Source organism: Vulpes vulpes, chromosome 7 (assembly GCF_048418805.1).
Source record: "Vulpes vulpes isolate BD-2025 chromosome 7, VulVul3, whole genome shotgun sequence".
Lineage (NCBI taxonomy): Eukaryota > Metazoa > Chordata > Mammalia > Carnivora > Canidae > Vulpes > Vulpes vulpes.
Genome location: NC_132786.1, coordinates 124,262,720 through 124,280,505, shown reverse-complemented (window position 1 = coordinate 124,280,505; position 17,786 = coordinate 124,262,720). Strand labels below are relative to the sequence as shown.

The 17,786-nt window shown below is 39.1% G+C and overlaps 1 protein-coding gene across 1 annotated transcript in view; it reads right to left on the bottom strand.

The window, feature by feature from the left end:
* The window catches only part of CPED1 (cadherin like and PC-esterase domain containing 1), a 263,028-nt gene that overhangs the window by 129,324 nt on the left and 115,918 nt on the right, over positions 1 to 17,786 (bottom strand). The window contains exons 7-13 of the mRNA XM_072764904.1: positions 11,951 to 12,093; positions 11,108 to 11,180; positions 9,510 to 9,677; positions 7,746 to 7,850; positions 6,034 to 6,203; positions 2,082 to 2,152; positions 152 to 202 (exon numbers count right to left, since the gene is read on the bottom strand). Coding sequence (XP_072621005.1) covers positions 152 to 202; positions 2,082 to 2,152; positions 6,034 to 6,203; positions 7,746 to 7,850; positions 9,510 to 9,677; positions 11,108 to 11,180; positions 11,951 to 12,093 — 781 coding nt within the window. The remainder of the gene's footprint in view (positions 1 to 151; positions 203 to 2,081; positions 2,153 to 6,033; positions 6,204 to 7,745; positions 7,851 to 9,509; positions 9,678 to 11,107; positions 11,181 to 11,950; positions 12,094 to 17,786) is intronic.

The window sequence follows — 17,786 nt, the reverse complement described above, 5'->3', positions numbered from 1 at the left end:
CAGATATCAACTCATTGAGAAACTTCTAAAAATTTTCTTAAAATACAATACAGCCTAAAAGTACCCGAATATGATAAAACGGTGATTTACTCCAAGTAGGGCTTTGCTTCACTATTGATTATGCCACCAAAACACGTTAATCGGGACTCACCATTACTGCAATGGACTTCTTTGGTTTCATTCATAATTTGTCGAATAGCAGCTAAAAAAAGAAAAGTTAATTTAAAATAATTTAAAGTTAGTCAAAATAAAAAAAAATACATATCCAATAATCTCAGCATGATTAAGTAGAACACGTTTTATTCTTTAACTTTTCCTATATCAAAAAGCACTTCTCGGGTAAACTGAAGGCTATAGTAACACAAGGTATTTGGTTCAAATATCAGGACAGTGATGATTTCAAACAGGAAAATATTAAGAGAGAAAAACGAATGGTCTAAATGTCATCCATTGCCTGAGGGTGATCTGTCGAGATTCCTTTTAGTTCTATGATTTTGTGACTGTCACATCCCAAATCATTAGAATTACAGATACTTCATCCAGTTGATTCTACTGACATTTCCTCTTAAGTTTCTTTTTTTTAAAGATTTATTTATTTGTTTATTCATAAGAGACCCAGAGAGAGAGGCCGAGAGAGACACAGGCAGAGGGAGAAGCAGGCTCCATGCAGGGAGCCCGATGTGGGACTCGATTCCGGGACCCCAGGATCACAACCTGGGCCAAAGGCAGATGCTCCCGCTGAGCCACCTAGGCGTCCCTCCTCTTAAATTTCTGAATCAAACTCAGCTTTTTTCTAAAATCTCCTTAGTAAAGACTAATGGATCCAAGGAATGAATAAAAAGACCCAGAGTGCTTAAATCATTCATTTAAAGAGAAAATTGGTGGGAGTGAGAAAGACAACCAGAATAGCAGTTCTTCACTGGGCTTATTAATTCATTCTATCGAATCAGTGGTTCCCAAACTTTAACATGCCTCAGAGTCACCTGAAGGACTTCTTAAAATATCATCCTGGCCCCCTGCCCAGAGAGGTATGATTATGACTCAGTAGGTCTGAATGGTCCAAGCTGCCCAGATGATGCCGATGTTCCTGGTCTAGGGACCACATACTGAGAACCACAGTCTTGTATTAAACCTTGACTTGTAATAGGAAAATCGTGATTTCTAAAAAGTCGTAGACATGTGGTACTACTTCTTTTCATGTTTTGTTCTTAAAATTAGAAAAATTTTCATGTTGTATGATCAACAGCTCAGATGTTCTTTAGAAGGAGAAAATTAGAAAAATAGAGGTAGGCCTGGGAAAGAAAATTGCCATTAACTTTCCTTGAGGCCCATGTGGCTTGTAGCCAATTGTTTCACTTAACAATACACCATACACATCTTTTTCATGTCATCGATATTCTTCTGCAATATCAGAATGGCTTTCCAGTATTGCATTGGAAGTCTACGATTTAATTCACTTATCCAATTCACTATCATCATGATAGAAGTAGTTTCTAATTTTTACATTCATTTTTAATAACTTGCTAAACTTTTGTGTACATTCCTAATTATCTCCTTAAAATGAATATCTAGAGGTGAGATTTCTACGGTGTAAGAATGACTCTTTAAAAAAAGATGTATTTATTTGAGAGACAGAGAGAGAGAATGAGTGGGAGGGGCAGAGGGAGAGGGAGAGAGAATCTCAGCAGAATCTCACATCTCCTGCACTGAGTGCGGAGCCTGACCGGGGCCTCCATCCCAGGACCCTGAGATCATGTCCTGAGTGGAAACCAAGAGTCGGGTGCTTAACCAACTATACCACCCATGGGCACCTATAAGAACTTTTAAGGATTTTCTTATATGTCGTTACACAGCCCCTCAAGGGAGGTAGCACCAGAGGCATGAGATACTCATTTTCCTACACTCTCCCTAAGTCTATCATCTTTAAGAGGAAAAATCTTTTCGAATCTGAGGGAAAATAGTATTTCCTAGTTTAACTGCCATTTTTGATTGCTAATGAAGCTCAACATTTTTCTCGTATATTTTGGAGGCCACACAATACTTATTTTCCTGTTGGAATAAGTGAGACTATATCTTTTTACCTTTTTTATTTTCAGTTGCATTCAATGGCACTTGGGATTTTTCAGTGTTCTCATCCTCTGTGAAAGAATTCCTGCAAACACAATGCCAAACAAGTCTGGATCAATGAAATGAACGAAATTCATGGAAATTACGTCTAAGACACTATTTTTTTTTTTTTCTTTGTGGGCACAGATATTTTGACGAACACAAAGAAACACTTTCTGGATTTCATTCCTCAAGACTGGCAATCTCGCCTCAAGTGAGGTGGGTGGAAATCTCATCATCTCTAATCAGCAGAAGCGTATTTGAAGAAAACCAGGGCAAAAAAAAAGTCACTTTTCAGTCCAAAAGTGAGCAATCTCTGATCGCCTGGGTCCAACAGAAGTGATTTGGGAACACACATTCCTATTGGAATCTGTTTGGTTAAAATTACAGTCTTGAAGCAAGAAATCTTGGAAACTCTGAGGCACAGACTCCAAAGAATATACACACAATCAAGAAATATAAGTGTGTTATGCAAAAAGATGACCTACGCCTTGCCGAGTCCTCTATCCTTAGATGCTGACTAGCTGCACTTAATGGTAAGGATTGGTTCTATCTTGGTGTATTTGCCTCATTTTTTTTTTCATGCTGTATAATTGTGTGCTTGGCCAGATTGTTCTTTAACTCCTCAAAGTCGAAACCAAAGAATGTTAAGTGCAGACCGAATGCTTGGTGGTCCTGCTGGAGAATATGGAGCAGGACGTGAGTTGACTTTGCTCGAGGGCGATGCGGTGCTTCCCCACTCCTATTGCAGCAGAATGGAGATGACCTCACTGGCCTGATTTCACAGTGATGCTATGAGAATGGAATCAGACGCTCTGTGTTCAGTTACATTTTATAAATATTTATTGTCCCAGATACTGTGCCGGGCACTGTGGTAGAGAGGAGATGAACAGGCGTATTCGGTTCCCTCAAAATAGAAACATCAGCAAGTTATGAAGAATCAAGGAATTAAAAATATTGTAATGTGGGAAGGTGTGATGCTTTTATTGCAGTTTTACTTTGTGAAGTCTTTCTTCTTTCTTTGATGCATGCAATGAAGTATTTAGGGGTGAGAAAGAAAAGAATGTCTAGGACTTACTTGAAAATATTTCCCTCTTCTCAAGGAATAAAGAAACAGATAAAGCAAGCATGGGGTTAGATCTGTTTAGTTGAAGGTTGACTGGGTGCCAGGCCAAATTTAAAAAATGTCTCTGAATTCATAGGAAGCAAAATCTCTAAGTGAAGCTCGTGCAAGATACAAGCCTGGAATGCACATGCGGTGAATTAGTATGTTAATGGAATGAGATGCTTCCTATGGGAAAGCATCCTGCAGTCTTCCCCGTGCGATTTTGTGAATAAATTATTTGTTTTTTAAAATGAGGCTTTTTCATGGAAAGCCTATGATGACAGCAAAGTACACTTGCCACTTTATTTCTAGTGAAGTGAAAATTAGCAGTTGGTGCACAAATACTGATTTTAATATTTTCGTTCTGTTCAGATTTATATTAATTCCATCGAGACCTCTGGATTCTAAGCCTCAGGGCACAGACATAAATAATGGTCATTTTTCCCAACCGTTGCTTTTCTAACTCTCTCTCTTCTCACGCTGTTGCTCTAAGCAAATGATCTTTGTTTAAAAGGAAGCGTGGGAGCACCTGGCAGGCTCAGTCCGGGGAGCATGTGACTCCTGATCTTGGGGTCTTGAGCTCAAGCCCCACACTGGGTGTAGAGGTTACCTAAATAAATTACCAATTTTAAAAAATAAAAGGAAGCATGAAGTCATTGATCCCCCACAGGTAGTGTAGGTATGTAAAACTGGCTTTTTCTGTAGAAAAAGCTGGAGGTGACCATTGTGAAGATAAGGACAATGAAGAATGTGTGCACCTGCTCTGCTCATCTCTAGGAAGTACTGGCATAAAGCACCGGGCCATGGACGTGAGGCCAGGGTCCTAATCCCTCCTCTATTTCTCTTGGCTGCGGGCTTGAGCAAATGACCCACCTTCTCAGCATGGTTTCCCTCATCTGGAAAATGTGTCTGATGTGCACGCACCTTGCAACACAGCATGGATGAGAATCAAATATACATATGCTCCTGGGTAAATCTGAAGATAACTAAAATTGAGTATTCTTTCTTGAAATGTTCTCAGAGTGATTTTACCTAATTGCTTTTCGATAAAGATCTAAAATTTAATTTCTTCAGCGTTCACTTAGATAAATCTTTCGAACTTGTCTTGCTTCTCCTATAAAAGAAAGAAGAATATCTCCTCCACTGTAGATCCTAAAGTGACCTCTGGATGGTAGAGAAACATGAAAAGCTGATATTAATATTTACGACCTGCTTGTACCGCGGCACACCAGACGCCACGCGGTACATGGAAATTATCGTAGGTAATCCTGTGGAATAGTATGTGCTAGGTAGCAGGATCCACATCTTACAGATGCGGAGACTGAGTCTCAGAGGCATCAAGGCTTAGGCTGCTATAACTGATAAACTCTGGGATTGGGATATTTGAGTCCTTGTCTGTCTGATTCAAGAAAGTCCTGGCCATTTCTACACTGCCCACTTTCAACACTGACCACTAATAAATTCCTTGTTCAACGGGAATTGGGCTTAGGGTTAGGGCTAGGGCCAGGGTTTGGGTGAACTTCAGTATTCTGAATTTAAGATCAGGCCCTTACACCTAACTTACACTGTAGGGGAAGCTTGAGAAAAACTTGCCGGCGAACAAATTTTCCAAACTTGTACACGTCAAGGGAATTTAGTCAAGGTTGAAAACAGTTCCTACATTGGCTCCTGAGTAAATCAAGTCTGCTCTTCCCCATTGGTAATGATGAAGGAGACAGACTTGAATTCCGTGAGCGAGGACGAAGAACGCGCAGATGGAAACTGAGCTCTATTATTCAAAGCCTCCTTTTCAAACCAGTAAAGGCTACTGTCAGACTCACTCCTTTTGAGCATTGAGGGAATACGGCCAACTTCATAAGATCGTGGCAATTAAAGTGAGTTTGATCCCAGGAAATGTCCTAAGAATTCTTCAAGTATATAATTACTTGTATTTTTGAATTATATAAGAAAAAAATTCTTATGGAACTGCTTTCGTGACCTCCTGAGGCAGAGGGAAACGAAGCACAAGTCCGGAGAGCTCAGGCCGTTCCTTCCTAAGAGTGACTGCAAGAGGCATAAGTAATTATGGCCTGGCCATTTCGTCTTTCATCTCCCTAGGAGGTTTAGGTTTGCTTCTGTTTTCCTGGCAGAAGAAAAGTCAAATATTCCCTGAATTCCATCATCTAAAAGAGAAGCAGACTTAGCCAGTGGCTTGGGCACTGTCCCTCTTCAGCCGCTACCGGAGATGTTTATACAGTCACCTGGCCGGTCCTCTCTCCCATCGCCCCATTACTACCTCTCGTTAGAACGGAAGAGGAAATGGGAGGTCAAATATTTCCCTCTGAGATTGTACCTTCTAAGAAGGAAAGGCTCTATCTTTGAGGCAGGGACAGACATATTTATAAATCTGGCTAGATTTTGCCCAGAATAAAGTTATGCCTCAAAAGCTCTCTAAATAAATGCTCATACCATGTTGGGCTCCGCGCCAACTGATGGTTCATAAAATAATAATAAAAAAAAATTGCCTAATTCTGTCTGTCTGATGCTCCATAAACCAAGGATATATATCACAGAATGAAATGAAATTGAAACTTTTAATTTTCAACATGACTCTTCAGCAGAGTCAAGTCCTGTTGGTTTGAAAAACTGTTGGATGTGTTCTGATTACAGTGTTTGAAGACCACTAGGATTGTTATGGTTTCAATGCTTTAAAAAAGCTTATTTTCCAGAGCACAAATTTTTGGACACATTTCTTGTTGCTTTCTTTAATGTAGGCAGAATCTTTTGAAATCAATCTTTAGAGAATTTTTGGATCGCACAATTCAAATTTGTGGCTATCTTACCATTCCAATGGATGTAGCTGCGCCTTTTTATTCAGGAGCTGGAATTGTTCAAATACACTTAAAAGAGACCAGGACCGAGTCAGGGCTGAACCAGGTTGATCTATAGGGTTTGCCATCCCGTAGAATTCATGTATTAAAGATCGAATCCCCGGAGTAGTAGATGGGAATAGCTGAGAAGAAATATTCAAAACCAGAATATCAGAAGAATTTATGGAAAATAACTTACAAGGTATTATTACTAGAAAAGGCTTTATATTTTATTCATCTACTTAAAAATCAGATATTTATTTAAAGTCCAGTGGTCAGTATCATAATATAACTTTCTGTGCAATTGTTAAGGAAAATGGCACTTTTTATGAGGGACCAATTTTGTTGGTCATATTTCCAAATGCCGTGAGTTTTCTTTCTTCTTTTTCTTTGAATGAAAATGGGTATTTCCTTCCTATAAACACCTGAGAACAGATGAATGACAGTGCGACTCAGGCAGTAGGAAGACTGGGGAGAAATCATTTTGGGTTACAAGTAAACTTTGTCAGTATGAGAGATATTAATCCTATAGAAAAAAAATGTATGGTTATCCTCTTTCTACTCTGAGAATCAGAAATTTGAGGTTTGTCCTTTTTCTTGCAAGATAATTCTTCAGTTTACACATGGTGCCAAAAGATGGTCTCTACATTCACAATATCTTAAATTATGAATTCCTGAAGAATGAGGCCTGTCTCTTTATCATTATTGAGTTTTGAGCCAACAGTCACAAATGTAATACTTACTATGTTTAAATTAATTAAAATAATCCATCAATTAAATTATGTTTGGGACAAAAGCTTACTTTTAATCCCTCAAAATATGACTCTAAGTTATAAAGACAGGTGCCAAATATTCATTAAATTGACTTAGTAAATTGGTCATAACTCAAACAAGTAGCATGTGAATACATGCTATTTTTTTAAGTAAAAAGCAAATGTTTGATCCAAATAGATTGACAATAAATTATCTGTGGACTTTGAAAAAAGCTGTTTTAATAAGATGCTTCGTACAAACAAATCTTAGGTGGAAAATATAAACCCATTATAATCTATCTAGATAAGTGGTAGAACTAGAAGCAAAGCAAATCCTGAACTTGCATATGTACATGTAATAAATCATATTGATCATGACCTTTGATAGTGACCAATAAAGTAACAGAACCCCGTAAGAAACATGGAAAAGAAAACAAATATCATTTATATTTTTAGGCCCAAGCCATTAGTGGTTATCATAATTATTCACATTTTCTTTCTTTGAAGATTGCTATAGAGTTGCAACAAATTGAGATTTAGGTTGTTTTCTAAAATGGGGTTACACCCAGTAATATTAGATTTTACACAAACAGAAAGGGCACAGTGAGCAGAAAGAAATTGTTGTTACACGTCCATGTCCCAAAACTAAAAGCGAAACTTCTTTAGAAAAATGTGGACCTTTTCCCCTTAAGAACTCTCATATACCGGCAGCTGTGCTCATCTCATATCCTTTTACTCTGAGTCATGTATGCAAACTCTTAAAGAATATGTGTTCTGCTCACTGTAATACTGAGATGTCTGAAAAGAAGAAGGAAGTTTACAAAGATTTCTCTTTCTTCAAGGAAAGTCTTCACCTAGTTTGAAGCAAAAACAGTTAATGGCAGATCTATGGTCCCAGTAATCATGAGGAATAAAATGTCACTTTTGTTTTACCAGTTGGAATTGCTGCAGGTTCCCAAGTTCCTTTATGAAAGTCATAATGGAGTGCATCTCCTCTAAAGACAGGCATTGATTGGGTTCCTTCTGATAGTTTTCACCCTATGATGGGGAGGGGGAACAGTTCTTCAGCGATTGTTTCCAAGTCAAAGCATGTTTAGCCCGACCTCCTCCCCACTTGGTGGACCAATCCGAGTTTGAACTCTTCCAACCGCTGAGCTAACTAAGCCTAAGTTTGTCACCACAGAGTCTGGCTCTAAGAAAATTTCATGTTTGACCAAGAGGACCCGAATGAAATTGCTCAATAGGGCTTTGGTTGTAGGGTTGGGATGATGAGCCCAGGAGGGTAGGTGGGGTGTGACTGTCCGGGAATGCACAAAGCGTCTCCTTCAGCCTTCAGGATACCAACAATCCGAGCAGCAGGTGAACATGGACATCTCATCCATGGGCATTACAATTTTGGAGTTTGTGGGATTCTCATGAAGACACTTCCTGCCCCATTTTCCTGCACATCCATTTTTTTCCCTGATGAATCCCCGAGAGGAGAAGCTGCACATATTTACTCTTTCTTCTAGGTCAGGTGGTTCTAATGGTTTTAATAATAGTACACTCATTAATGGAGGAAAAGAGGGAACTGGAGGAAAAAATTAATAAAATCCCAGGGAAACAATCTATAAAGTCATGTTCTATCGTTCACAAACAACTCTCTATAGAGCATTGATGTTTGTGAGAACTTTCACATTCTACTCCTCCAAATTCTCTAAATACAAGTTTTCAAACAGAGATATATGGGCCCCTGGGGGGCTTAGTGGTTGAGCATCTGCCTTTGGCCCAGGATGTGATCCCAGGTCCCAGGATCAAGTCTCACACTGGGATCCCCGCAGGGAGCCTACTTCTCCCTCTGCCTGTGTCTCTGCCTCTTTCTCTGGGTCTCTCACAAATAAATAAATAAAATCTTTTAAAAAATAAAAACAAGGGCAGCCCAAGTGGTTCAGTGGTTTGGCGCCGCCTTCAGCCCAAGGCATGATCCTGGAGACCCAGGATCAAGTCCCATGTCAGGCTCCCTGCATGGAGCCTGCTTCTCCCTCTGCCTGTGTCTCTGCCTCTCTCTGTCTCTGTGTCTTTCATGAATAAATAAATAAAATCTTTTAAAAATAATAATAAAATAAAACAGAAAGATATATAGAGAATAATATTGTACTTCATAATCTGTACAGATTTTTGACCCATCAAGAAAACTTGTATTAAGAAGCCATCAAAATTACCAGGGCTTCTATGAAGCAGTATACCTTCGTTAGCAGCAGCTAAGCTAAGATGTTAACCAGATGTGAATTCTTCAAAAATCAGTATTCTAACTCTAGTCCCTTGATGTCAATCTAGAGCACTTACTGCTATTCTAGATTGCCTGCAAAATATTCTACTATTCCTTTTAAAGTATTCTGAATAACATCAAATATGTATTATTCATAATATCCACAAACATTCCTTAGGAGCTACAAACTTCTTTATTGTAACCCATAAATGCCTCATAATCAGTTACTCATACTTAGTTGACACAAAAGAATATCGGTCCTCAGGTCACAAAAATATAAAGAGGTGTAAGATAATGGATAGTAAATCATTTCAAATGAACCATCAATTTGCTGAGCTACACAATAAAGGAAATGGCAGCTTTCAAAGGATGACTAGAAAAAAACATTTGTAAAAAAAAAAAAAAAAAGAAAGAAAAAAACATTTGTCACTTAAAGTATATGCTTTTACCTTAAAAACACCCGATTGATAAAGTCCCTGAAATATCTCAGAAAACATTGGAAGCGAAGATTCATTAGAGAAGAGAAAATTGTAAGTATCTTGCAAAAGGAATTCTTCTGTGTTTTGGTCCTCAAAATCCTCATTATCATCATCATGAAAATGTAAATGCTCATGCACCTGTAAAAGAGTAAAAGCACAGCAAATATTTTTCATGGACTTTTAATGAAGGGAAATCATTTTGAAGACATGATTCATTCCTGTTGGATTGTAGATCAGAACTGACATCTAGTGGCCTCTTTGGAGGTCAACAGCTTTATAAAATGCAAGTATCGTTTTTTTTGAAGACACAATTTCTTATTTGAAAAGTAATGGATTATAAAGTCACAGGAGTTTATCTTGAAACTTTATTGCTGACGAATTTGCACTCAGGGAAGATAATATATAAATTATATTAAATAGTATACTTTAATATATTATTAAATATATAAATAATAAATTTTATTTATTTTTATTTCATTTTATGTTTTACTATTTTTAGATTGTGTTTATATCCGAGTTTGCTAATATACATGGTGTTGGGGAAAACTGGACAGTAACATGCAGAAGAATGAAACTGGGCCACTTTCTTACACCATACACAGAAATAAATTCAAAATGGGTGAAAGACCTAAATGTGCGACAGAAGTCCATCAAAATCCTGGAGGAGAACACAGGCAGCAACCTCTTTGACCTTGGCTGCTACCATAAATTTCAAAGAGCATAATACAGACTAAGGTGCACACAAGGTAAGGAATAAGTGATTAAAAATGTCAACTCATCCAGTTTCAAAGTTTTATGGATGCATCTTTGAGCTACTCAACTAAATGTCTGAGTCTTAGATGATGTAACCATTCACCGTGTGCGATAGTTCGAAAAGCAGCCAATACAACATGAAGTTAAATTCTGGTCGCACATAATTTTATTTTGTTCCTTTCCCTCTTCCTACTCTATATCCCGCCCCCCCCCCCAAAAAAAAAGCTTTCTGTAGACTTGTTCAATCAATCGTTTTTTAATCTTCTCACCAAAAAGGGATATTTCAGATGAAAGATATTTCAGATGAAAGATATGAGCTCATTTGATTCAAAAGGAAGTGAAAGAATCAGAGTGTACAAAAGCACTCTTCAATGTACACGTATTCATACCAGAAAAAAACACATATTTCAAAAATTCCTATGGCTTTTTCAATTAAAATACAGTCCAATTTAAAACTAAATATCTGTATGTACAAAATAAGAGTTACTTTTTCTTTTTTTATAAACCCAAGTGAAATTTTGCCACTTTGCTTCATAGACAGTGGTGACTGAACCGCAGGAAAATCCATGCCCGATCTACAGTGATGCGTAGTGGGGACTGACACTCAAATCATAGATTCTTCACATATTAGTTAATTTTCCGAACTACAGTAGACTAAAAGCCTGTAGTGACTTCACTAACGAGCTGCTATTTATTGACTGGTTACTGTGAATGCAAACAACCCACCTACATGCATATAGACCCCAATGCCGCCCCCGACACACAGATCATTCAGCGTAAGGTGGAAGCTCACAAGCAGTCTTTGGGATACTCGCCTGCAGCACTACAGGGTGCCTGAAACTGTAGTAACCGATATCAAAAGTTAAAAGTTGAAAACATAATCTGCATCTGAAATAAAAACAGAAGGTAATATAAAAATATACTCTATTTGCTACACTTACTCTATCCTTTGATACATTATTAACAGTCACTATAGGCAAATCTCAAGATAAGTCCTAATTAAAAAGGGCAGTGGCTTGGAAATCCCATGCAATTTATTTTTTAAATAGGAATTTCTTTTACTCCTTATAGAAAATGCAAATATATCCTGGGTGTTCATAACACATTAAACAATGAAGTTATTGTCGTGAAAACCTAAATATGGAGAAGGAAACTCTCCCACTCCTCCTACATGCTAGGCCTTCTTATTCACATACGAAGAAGCATGATAAACCTTAATTGAGTCACCACCTTTTGGTGGACATTCTAAATTCAACATTTCCCTAGGAAAAAAGGCATTAACTTACATTCAACGAAACTGAAATATAGAGATAATGACTATTGTGTATTGTTAATAAAGTCCCTAAATAAAATTATATCTAGTCAATACAAAGTTCATATGATAAAAATAGCTAAGCTTAAAAAGGAGATGCAATTAAAATTAATTTAAATAACGTGTGCTTATTTCTTCTCATTATTATAGGGAAGCTAAGAAGTCTATAACATGCTCTGAAGTTTTAGGATCTATAAATGTGAAAAGATGTTTACAAGTTCATATTAATATAGTGACATGACATTTTCCAAGTAGCACCTACTTGTGATAATTAAGATATATTTTCACTAGCAATTTTTAGAAGGTTGCTTTTTTTCTTTCTTTTAATATTAGAATTTGTTTTTACCCATGGAAGGCCTTTGGTCCCCGCGTCGATGTTTCGCTGAATGCCTCAGCTGCTAGCAGGAGTTTGCTAATTGCTTCCTTCATATTATCAAAAGCCTGAAGAGGTGAACTGGCTGTCAGGAATGTCTCAAAAAATGTTTGCAGCTGTGAACAAAGTAAAGGATTCAATAGTGAAACAATGATCTCAGTTTGTCTATCGTTTTCAAGGTGACGAGTCTGAAAGATTCCTCTGGGTTCTGTGTCCTTGCCATATTCAAAAGAACTCCTTAAATAGGAAGGTTCGGGAGTGTCTATGTATGGTATGTGTGTATACACCCCCATGTATCTTATACATAATATGCACTGAAAGAATAGATTATAATGTGAAAATATATAATGAATGTTGTATACAGAATGTGTAAAATGCATGTTATGTACATGATATGCAATATCAATGCATTATAAACATTTTAAAAATATATAATAAGCCTTTCAATTGAATATGGGGTGCTTGTATTTAAATCACTTTAAGAGCTTTTTACTTCTCTCTTTTTTTTTTTTTTTTTCCATTTCATGGCATCTCATCATGGAAAGTGAAGTGGAACTATTAACAGGAGCTTGTGATCAGAACTTCCAGGTTTAATTTGCGGCTCTATTAGATGAACTCAGACCGGCAACTCGCTTTGAATTTTTGTGTCTTTCTCTTTAAAATGGGTGAATAGTACCAAGGAGAGGGCTGCAAACCCGAATCACAAGAAAATGTATTTGAAAGACACTGTAAGGTATGAAATTCAGATCGAAGCTTTTTAGTACGATCACTTTCCTGAATATGTCAGAACAAAAATAAATGTTTTTATTGCTTCTTCACAGCATTTTGCTACGGGAGATCTAGCCAACTAATGAGGCATCTAAGAGAATTGCAGTGTCCTCTTGACATTGTAATTTAAGGTTTCCTGTGTATAGAAAAGATGGGATAGTCTTAAAAAAGGGGGGGGAATAAAGCTCCGGTTTATATTTTCTTATAAACATTATTATTGATATCATAAACAGCTGTTTTTATTTGCTTAAATCTTGGAAATAATAAATAAATAAATAAATAAATAAATAAATAAATAAAATATTAGAATAATCACAATAACAAAACTACCCCTTGAGGATGCTTAACATCAAAGCCCAGTTCATCATTTTTAAAAAGCATAAAGCAAATCTCATATTGAGTCATCGACCTCCTCCGGATAAACACAATCTTTCAAAGATGAAGAACAAAAAATATTTTTTGAAAAAACATGCAGCAGGTATGCCATTAATGTTTTTGGAAGAACGGGCTCGATGTATCTGGACCGCATAAGACTACAAAGTGAAAGACTTTTGTTGCTGTGAAAGGGAAGGACGGGTATTGGCATGAGGGACCTGCGGGAAGCGGTAAGTGTATCTTTAAAACACCAAGCAAAGTTCCCCGAGAGAAACAAACACTGACTTCATAAACTTTTACCAGCTGAAAAACAGAAACCTAATGAGATGTACATTTTAAGACTATGAACACATCGTTAGCATTTGGCAACTGGCATGTTTTTCCATTTCACCAAGGAAAATAAATGTAATAATTGTGTGATCAAAAGCAAACAAATTAATGCTAACACTAAGAAGGTTAACACCCTTGAGTCCAAACAGAGTAATATTGTTTTTTCCAAAAAGAGATAACTCCTATTTCGCTCTGCTCACCGTATTGTGCAGAAAGGGTTATTGATGATATCGGTCGCGTTTTCTAGTTTAATGTTGCCTGAACATCACAAAGGTCAAGGTCAATAATTTAAGGAAGCGGGGCGCGTTTGTGTAGCATAGGAGGTTGATTATCAGATGATATCTTCTGTGGCAAGAAATACTGAGCAATCAGTGTTGTAGGGTCATGCTGATTGTCCCACCGTGGAGACGACCGTGGTGGTGAGCCCCAAACACAGGCCACCAGTAGAGGGACTGGCTCCAGGCATTCGGCCGTGTCGGTGCGCACCTGGCCGTGGGCACGGGCCCTGTGCCGGGAGTCAGGGGCGGGGTGCAGGGCCCAGGGTCACCCTGCAGACGCGGCCGGCTCCTCGGCGGCTCTGTGCTGCTTCGGGCCGGCGAGGACGCCTGCGACCAGTTAGGGCCTCGGTCCTGCACACGCAGGGCTGGGAGGGACGGGGGCAGCAGGTGGCACCACGCCTGCACCTGCCCCTTGTCCTGATGAGACAGGGAAGCCCTTGGCCACCGACAGGGACATCAAGTGGCGGCCGAGCCTGTGGAACCTGCTTCTCACGAGGCAATGCACCTGTGGCAAGTGAAGACGGCCTCTGGGGGTCCCCCCCTTGTGACACCAACTCGAGGGGACATTGAGAGAAGTGAAGGCGGCGGGGTGGATGCCGGGGCGAGGCTCCCAGCGGGAGGGAGGGGGCCCAGGTAGCAGGCCGCCCTCCCCTCTGCTGCCACGTGGGTGGGCTCCTGGGAGGACGGGCCTTGCGGGGCCAGGGCCACCTAGGAAGGGGCGAGGTGGCGCTGCGACAGCACGATCCAAGCACAGCAACCCGCTTTCTCGCCCGGTGAGCTCTGTCCCCGTGTCGGTGTCTGTGTGTCTGTCCTCCCTCACGGCATGAATTTCAATGTGTTTATTAAGGCCTTCAGTTCAAAACAAAACTCCAGAGGAGCGGCCTACTTAAAGGATGAGTACAGGGGCTGGCAAACTGCCTAAGCCAGAAATGAAAACAGAAGTATACCAAGCGCTTAGTTGTCATTAAAAAAACAAACACAAAACCTTGTCTTTCAACGAGTGACCCAGAGAGGACACAACACTGGGATCAATTCCTGTAACGGATCCACTTAAGCTAAAGGGCAAGACTTCTTTGTCGGGTTCTGTTGTGACTGTCACGCCGGACCATTTCCGTGGTCACTTGAATTCTGTGTCTTCTGTGTTGAGATGTAGAGAGTTGTGCTCAACGATCTCATTAGACAATGTCAAATCCGAAATTATTTGATCCTAATACCACTCACAGCCCTCAGAACCTGAAAACCACATTTCTCCCAGGGGCTTTCTGCACTCAAGAACAGGTGCCCGGAGGAGCACCTCCACCTGCATCGCTGGCTTAAATCGATGAAGCCGAAAACTCAGATATCAAGGAGACTTCTCCCCCTCTGCATCCAGACTTTTAATGGGTGTTGTTGAATTACATACATATGAGAATATAAGGGCTCAAGGAAATCAGTGCCGTGGCAGCAAGGTAAAAATAAACAAAAAGAGCATCTTAAAACGTTAACAGGACATGGAGCTATTTTATAAACTTTGTATTTTCCTCCTTCAGTGTAAAAATGAAATACGAATTTAGTGCAAAATAAATTATATGGAAAATGACCTCATATGATCATGGCAGTTGAAACGTCACCCTTTGGCACTTGTGTGAGATTCAAGCAATAACCTGGTACGGTGTTCATGATTTTCACACCTACCCGTTCAAGTGATGTATTTAAATGTACACAGATGGATCATAATCATCAATTAAAAATGGAAGGACAAGAGGAATCAATAATCAACGTGATAAAATTTGTAGGAACACTTCCATCACATCTTTGATATCTTAAAATACATTTTTTAAAAAAGATGTTATTTATTCATGAATGGGAGACCCAGAGAGAGAGGCAGAGACACAGGCAGAGGGAGAAGCAGGCTCCCTGCAGGGAGCCCAATGTAGGACTCGATCCCAGGACCCCGGGGTCACACCCTGGGCCAAAGGCAGACGCTCAACCCCTGAGCCACCCACGCGTCCCAATATCTTAAAATACCTCTAAGGAGCCCTTCTACTCACCTCACTCCCCAACCCCATCTCTGACAGCCCTTCTCAAGCCAATTCTGGGCTTTGCCTGATTAACTCCCTTTATCTTCCCAGAAGATGTTGGGCAAATTGCTCCCGGGGGCAGTATGTGTCATTCTGTGTCAAACTTGCTGACTTTCTTGTCTCTTCTTACCACTAGACCATAAGATCTTTTAGGGCAGAAACTGCACCATTTTGTTTTGGGGTTGCTAGTACCTAACACAGTTTTACTCACTGAGTGAGGGAAGCTAAGTACAACATCACAGAAACCACAGAGACGTTGATAAGAGAAATAATTTATTGGAGCTTCTGGATAAAATAACTTTTCTCCTTAGGACATGTTTATCTCTTGTTTCCATCTCACAAGAGAGGGAGGATATGCATTTTTTCTGGCGACTTGTAGTAAAACCTTTGAAAAATAGAAGCTTACAGCTGTTCGAAAGGATTTTTGAGATAAGAAAATTTAATCTCAGAGTTAAAACAAAGGATGAAAGATTAGCCAATATTAGAGTTTGGGTTTGTTTTTCTTTTTTCTTTTTTTCCTTAATTCATATTCTTGACTAACTGGGAAACTTTAGAATTTTAGTATTTTAGTATCTTGAATGTTGAGCAGTGTTTCATAGCATTGTTCCTTACCAAAGTTTCTTAGAATGTCTCTCAATGCTATTATGTGAGAGAGAAATTTTCATCTTCTCAGTGTAAATAAGAATACTAGTACTTAATATCATTTTGCACCAGAAAGCACATGAAAAGATGCTTGATATCACTAATCATTAGGGAAGTGCAAATCAAAACCACAAAGAGATATTGCCTCACATCCATTGGGATGCCTACAACCCCCCCCCCCCCAAAAAAAAAACCCAAAACCATAAAATATTAAGTGTGGGGAAGAATGTGACGAAATCAGAACCCTTGGGCACTGTTGGTGGGGATGTTAAATGGTGCAGCTGCTATGCAGTATGGAGGTTCCTCAAAAATAAAACAAATCCAAGTACCATAGGATCTGGTAATTCGGCTTCTGGGCAGGTGGTCAAGACAGCTGAAAACAGAGTCTCGAAGAGAGATTTGCACACCCATGTTCATAGCAGCATTATTCACAACAGCCAAAAACGCGGAAGCAACTCTAGCATCCATCAATGGATGAATAGGTAAAATATATGATGGAATATCACTCAGCCTGAAAAAGGAAGGACGTTCTGACACACACTATGGCTGGGAGAACGCGGAAGGCATCCCAGCCACAAAAGACACTGTATGGCCCCGGTTACAGGAGGTATCTGGAGCAGTAAATTCATAGAAACAGAAAATAACACGGAAGTTGACGGTGGCTGACGGGATGACAACCGTGATCGCAGGGTTGTTTCATGGGGATAACCAGTTTTGCAAAAAGGTTCTGGAGATGGGGTTGCCCGGCGATGTAAATATATGTAATATTACTGAACTGCACACCTAAACACAGTTAAGATGGTAAATTTTATGTTATACATGTATTACTACAATTACAAAATTTTATTTAATTTTTTATTACAAAATTTCAAATCACTTTTGTAGTCTTTACAGCTTCTCTCTCTCCAAAAATCATGTTTAAACGCTTTTGCTAATTTTGTACCACCGACGTCCAAAAGAGCACTTCTCTAATAGTTAAAAAATGTGCAAAAGAAACAAAACAAAAACTAAGCCCTCCCTTGCTCCATTTCTCAGCTCTTGCCAGTAGTGGAAATAATCTCCATCTCTACTCCCAGTCATTGCTTTACCTACGAACGCTCTTCGATTCTTGTGCTTTTTGTTCATGTGTTCAGGATGGGAAATAATCATATAGCAAGCTTGAATGCTGACAGGAATGATCCAGAAGAGAGGACAAGTTAATGATGGAACACACACTCCAGAGGATGATCGTGATAGGTTATAATCAATGCTTAAAAGGAAATAATCACAGAAAAGCTGCCATTTTATCCAAGGGTGAAACAAAGGGCATTCGTTTAAATATTTGAAATCCAAGATTGTATGTTCTTTGTCCAAATT